This window comes from Babylonia areolata, chromosome 35 (assembly GCF_041734735.1).
Source record: "Babylonia areolata isolate BAREFJ2019XMU chromosome 35, ASM4173473v1, whole genome shotgun sequence".
Taxonomy (NCBI): domain Eukaryota; kingdom Metazoa; phylum Mollusca; class Gastropoda; order Neogastropoda; family Buccinidae; genus Babylonia; species Babylonia areolata.
This window is the reverse complement of record NC_134910.1, coordinates 10349748-10354747: the sequence shown is the minus strand read 5'-3', so window position 1 is coordinate 10354747 and position 5000 is coordinate 10349748. Positions and strand designations below refer to the sequence as shown.

General features: G+C 44.0%; 1 protein-coding gene across 1 annotated transcript in view; it reads left to right on the top strand.

Moving 5' to 3' along the window:
• Positions 1-5000, top strand: part of LOC143277894 (uncharacterized) — a 44717-nt gene that overhangs the window by 28095 nt on the left and 11622 nt on the right. Inside the window, exon 5 of the mRNA XM_076582850.1 lies at positions 1801-1968. Coding sequence (XP_076438965.1) covers positions 1801-1968 — 168 coding nt within the window. The remainder of the gene's footprint in view (positions 1-1800; positions 1969-5000) is intronic.

Genomic DNA, 5000 nt, shown 5'->3' with positions numbered 1-5000 from the left:
TCTCTCTCTGTCCTCTATGTCTGGTGCCCAAGGTGCTGGCCAACCCCAGCCTGATGAACTCCTTGAATACGGCCCCAGGTAGTCAGTTATCGCGCCATTTGCCCGGGGAAGATTTTGGAAAAGAAGAAAAAAAAAAAAAAGAAGGCGGAGGGAGTGAGGGTACAAAGGACCTCCCAGATGTACTCAAAGGTTCAAAGATTCAAACTCATTTTTTAACTCTCTCCATACGAACGGCGAAAGAGATGACGTTAACAGCGTTTCACCCCAATTACCATCATCAAAATATTGCAAGCGGAAGGCTCTTATACTGAAGATGTGAATGTTGACAAAGAATACCACAATTCTGACGACGGAAGCTAAAGGTTGGGTCATTGAGACACCCACTGGACATCCGAGGGGGCTGTGTAGAGGAGAAGAGAGGACTGGTCGTACTGAGCGAGTTAATCGGAGAAACCCGATTTGGGTGCATGGAGACAAGGGAAAAACAGGCACACATCCTCGAGACGTGCAATTGCACGAAGGAGAATAGAGAGATTTTTTTTTTTTAAGGGGCGGGGGGTTCAGGGTGGGGGCAGGGAACACACAGTGGAACCCCAGGAAAAGAAAACCTGCAGAGCTCACATGCACACACGCAAATAAACAATCAGAAATTCAGTATAAGGAGAAAATACGAAAAGAAAAGAAAAAACAAACAAACAAAAAACAAACAAACAAGAAACAAAAAAGCATATACACATAGGAAATGTATTACTTGAAGCGTTTAGTACTGTTATCCTGACATAAGAAAAAAAGAATAAGAACATCAAAATTATCGCACAGATTTAATAATAATGTTCAAAAATTTTGCCAGCTTCAACAACACTTTTTTCTTCGAGGAATTGAAGAGTGTACTGAATTTCAGTGTGTTCGGTCGTTTACAATAAAATGGTTTTAAGAATGCTTTTCTGGTGTCTGAAAAGAACGAACATTTAAAGACGTTATGGAATTCGTCTCCCAATTCACCTGAATTACATTTTCTACAAACCCTCTCATTTCTGTCAGCACATAAGAATCTTCCTTCCTGGATGGGTAAATTGTGATTGAGAGTTCTAAACTTCTTCTTCTTCTTCTTCTTCTGCGTTCACTCGTATGCACACGAGTGGGCTTTTACGTGTATGACCGTTTTTACCCCGCCATGTAGGCAGCCATACTCCGTTTTCGGGGGTGTGCATGCTGGGTATGTTCTTGTTTCCATAACCCACCCAACGCTGACATGGATTACAGGATCTTTAACGTGCGTATTTGATCTTCTGCTTGCATATACACACGAAGGGGGTTCAGGCACTAGCAGGTCTGCACATGTGTTGACCTGGGAGATCGTAAAAATCTCCACCCTTTACCCACCAGGCGCCGTCATCGTGATTCGAACCCGGGACCCTCAGATTGACAGTCCAACGCTTTAACCACTCGGCTATTGCGCCCGTCGTTCTAAACTTCATAACTATAGGTCTGTAATTATCTGGAAGAATTGTAATATATTTTTCAAACTGAAAAGACCCTCACGACAAAAGTTGTACCCAATGTGAGGGCGCTCCTCAGAATAACAGTTCGAGTGCGCGATGATGCGTGCTCGCTATGACAGTGTGGTGACGTGTTTCGGACAGGCCAGTCGCTGAGGTGGAGGGAGTGAGGGTCACGTGGGATAGGGGTGGGGGGGAGGGTTCCGCGAGGAATACCACTTAGCTGCATGCCCTGCGCGCGCGCGACTCTGCTTGCATGGAAGCTGCGCCTGGATTTGTACGTGTGACGGTCTCTGTGCAGGAGCGCCGCAGCCGCCGCAGCCCGTTCAGCCGCAGCCGCAGCCACAGCCACAACCTCAGCCTCATCCTCAGCCTGTTCACCAACCACACCACCCGCACCATCCGCATCACCACCACGTCCATCCCCCCATGCCAATGCCTCCGATGCAGCCCCCAGTGCAACCAATGAGTATGGAGCGAGCGAGCGCGTGCAGGGCGACTTATTATTGCCATTCTAGAGGATTAGTTATAAGGCTTTGTTCGCCTGCTCTGTCCTGTAGTGCTTTGTCCGCCTGTTCTGTGGTGCTTTGTCCGCCTGTTCTGTTCTGTGGTGCTTTGTCCACCTGTTCTGTTCTGTGGTGCTTTGTTCGCCTGTTCTGTTCTGTGGTGCTTTGTCCACCTGTTCTGTTCTGTGGTGCTTTGTCCACCTGTTCTGTGGTGCTTTGTCCGCCTGTTCTGTTCTGTGGTGCTTTGTCCACCTGTTCTGTGGTGCTTTGTCCACCTGTTCTGTAGTGTTTTGTCCACCTGTTCTGTTCTATGGTGCTTTGTCCACCTGTTCTGTTCTGTAGTGTTTTGTCCACCTGTTCTGTTCTGTGGTGCTTTGTCCACTTGGTCTGTGGTGCTTTGTCCACCTGTTCTGTTCTGTGGTGCTTTGTCCACCTGTTCTGTTCTGTGGTGCTTTGTCCGACTGTTCTGTTCTGTGGTGCTTTGTCCACCTGTTCTGTGATGCTTTGTCCGCCGACTGTTCTGTTCTGTGGTGCTTTGTCCACCTGTTCTGTGGTGCTTTGTCCGCCTGTTCTATAGCTATATGCTGGGGGAGTTTAACACCTTTTGGCTGATAACTCCAAGAGAAGAAGGTGGCAGTGTGTTTGAGATGTTCATCTGCCAATATAGAGTCTGTGAGGGTCTAGATTCGAATCCTGCTCTCATCCTGTCTTCCATGTTTGACTGGAAAATCAAATAGCGTCTAGTCACTGCTTGGTATGAGACGATCATCCGATATCCCCGAGTGCAGCACTCACTTGGCGCACTTTTCAGTTTCAGTTTCAGTAGCTCAAGGAGGCGTCACTGCGTTCGGACAAATCCATATACGCTACACCACATCTGCCAAGCAGATGCCTGACCAGCAGCGTAACCCAACGCGCTTAGTCAGGCCTTGAGGAAAAAAAAAGGTGAATAAATAATAGATAAGCTTACATAAATAAATAAATGAATAAATAAATAACTAAATAATAATTATGATATAAAAAGGTAGTAGTAATGATAATAATAATATTAATAAATAAATGAATAAATAAATACGACAACAATGATGATAAATAAGCAAATAAATGTAAAACATGAAGACACACATTCACACATACACCCACACGTACATAACAGATATGCACCAAACATGCAGTTTCACAGATATGAAAGCACAGTCAAATACATATAAACGTACATGAGCCCCAACTGAAAAAAAGTAACCCACGACAACGAGAGTGTTGTCCTCTTGCAAAATTCTGTTGAGGAAAAAAGAAAACCCACTCCTATAGGTACTCAAAATATATATGCATGCACTCAAGGCCTGACTAAGCGCGTTGGGTTATGCTAGGAGGAAGGTGGCAGAATGGTTAAGACGCTCAGCTGCCAATACAGAGAGTCCGTGAGGGTGTGGGTTCGAATCCCGCTCTCGCCCTTTCTCCTAAGTTTGACTGGAAAATCAAACTGAGCGTCTAGTCTTTCGGATGAGACGATAAACCGAGGTCCCGTGTGCAGCACGCACTTGGCGCACTGAAAAAGAACCCATGGCAACGAGAGTGTTGTCCTCTGGCGAAATTACGTAAAATGAAATCCACTTTCATAGGTACACAAATATGTAAGCATGCACTCAAGGCCTGACTAAGCGCGTTGGGTTATGCTGCTGGTCAGGCATCTGCTCAACAGATGTGGTGTAGCGTGTATGGATTTGTCCGAACGCAGTGACGCCTCCTTGAGAAAGTGAAACTGAAACTGAAAACTGGGTTATGCTGCTGGTCAGGCATCTGTCTAGTAGGTGTGGTGTAGCGTATATGGATTTGTCCGAACACAGTGACTCCTCCTTGAGAAACTGAAACTGAAACTGATAACTTGACCTTAAGGGCGTCAGCCAGTACGTCATTTCACCAGCTGTTCTGCAGCAGTTGTTTCATCCTTTTTGTGCAGTAGGATTAACTGGAGTTAGTTTAAAGTTGTCCCACTGCTTCACTTGCTCGCACTGAAAACAATCGCTCGGTCGTTCTTGTTCTTCTATCAAATTATTTTATCTGTAACCTTCTCGCAGCGATCGCCGAGACCTATACTAAACCAGCGGTTGCTCTTTTATTGTCATTGTTGTCTTCTTTTTTCTTTTTCTTTTTTTAATTCTGTATCGTACCAGCTGCCACTCACACGGTGTGAAAGGGTGTTGCACTGCGTGTGTGCGGCATACCGCTGAGTCATTGTGAATTCATGTGGTACATGTAGCAGCTCTGTGTGTGTGTGTGTGTGTGTGTGTGTGTGTGTGTGTGTGTGTGTTTCCTTTTTTTCTTATCTTGTGCATCTTCATGTGCTGTTGTATACTATCATTCACTATTGTATATGTTTTATACTATGTGAGGCGATGTGAGCCCGTTATGTAATAATAATAATAATAATAATAATAATAATAATTAATATTATTATTATTACATAATGGGCTCAAAGTGCCTCACATAGTACAATACATTATTATTATCATTATTATTACATAACGGGCTCACAGCACCTCACATAGTACAATATATATACAACAGTGAATGATAGCATACAACAGCACATGAGGATCCACAGAATAAGAAAAAAATGTTATTATTATTGTCGTTGTTGTTGTTATCATTATTTTATCATTATCATGCACTATCGTATACGTATTACTGCATGCGAGGCACTCAGAACCCATACTATAAATGGGGATTTTGTGCCATATAGATCCGTAGCATAGCCATATTCTTCTTCATCTTCTCTTTCTTAGTAGTAGTAGTAGCCTGAGTAGAAGTAGGAGGAGGATACGGATACGGATGATTTATTCATCAGGCCATAGCCCCTATGAAGGGGTACACAAACAACATTTGTTGCGTCACATTTGTTTGAATAAACACGAAAAAACCAAAATCACATGAAATCACATGAAACACAGATACATTTGCAAAACATATTTCGAGGTTGCAATTTCTCTAAATT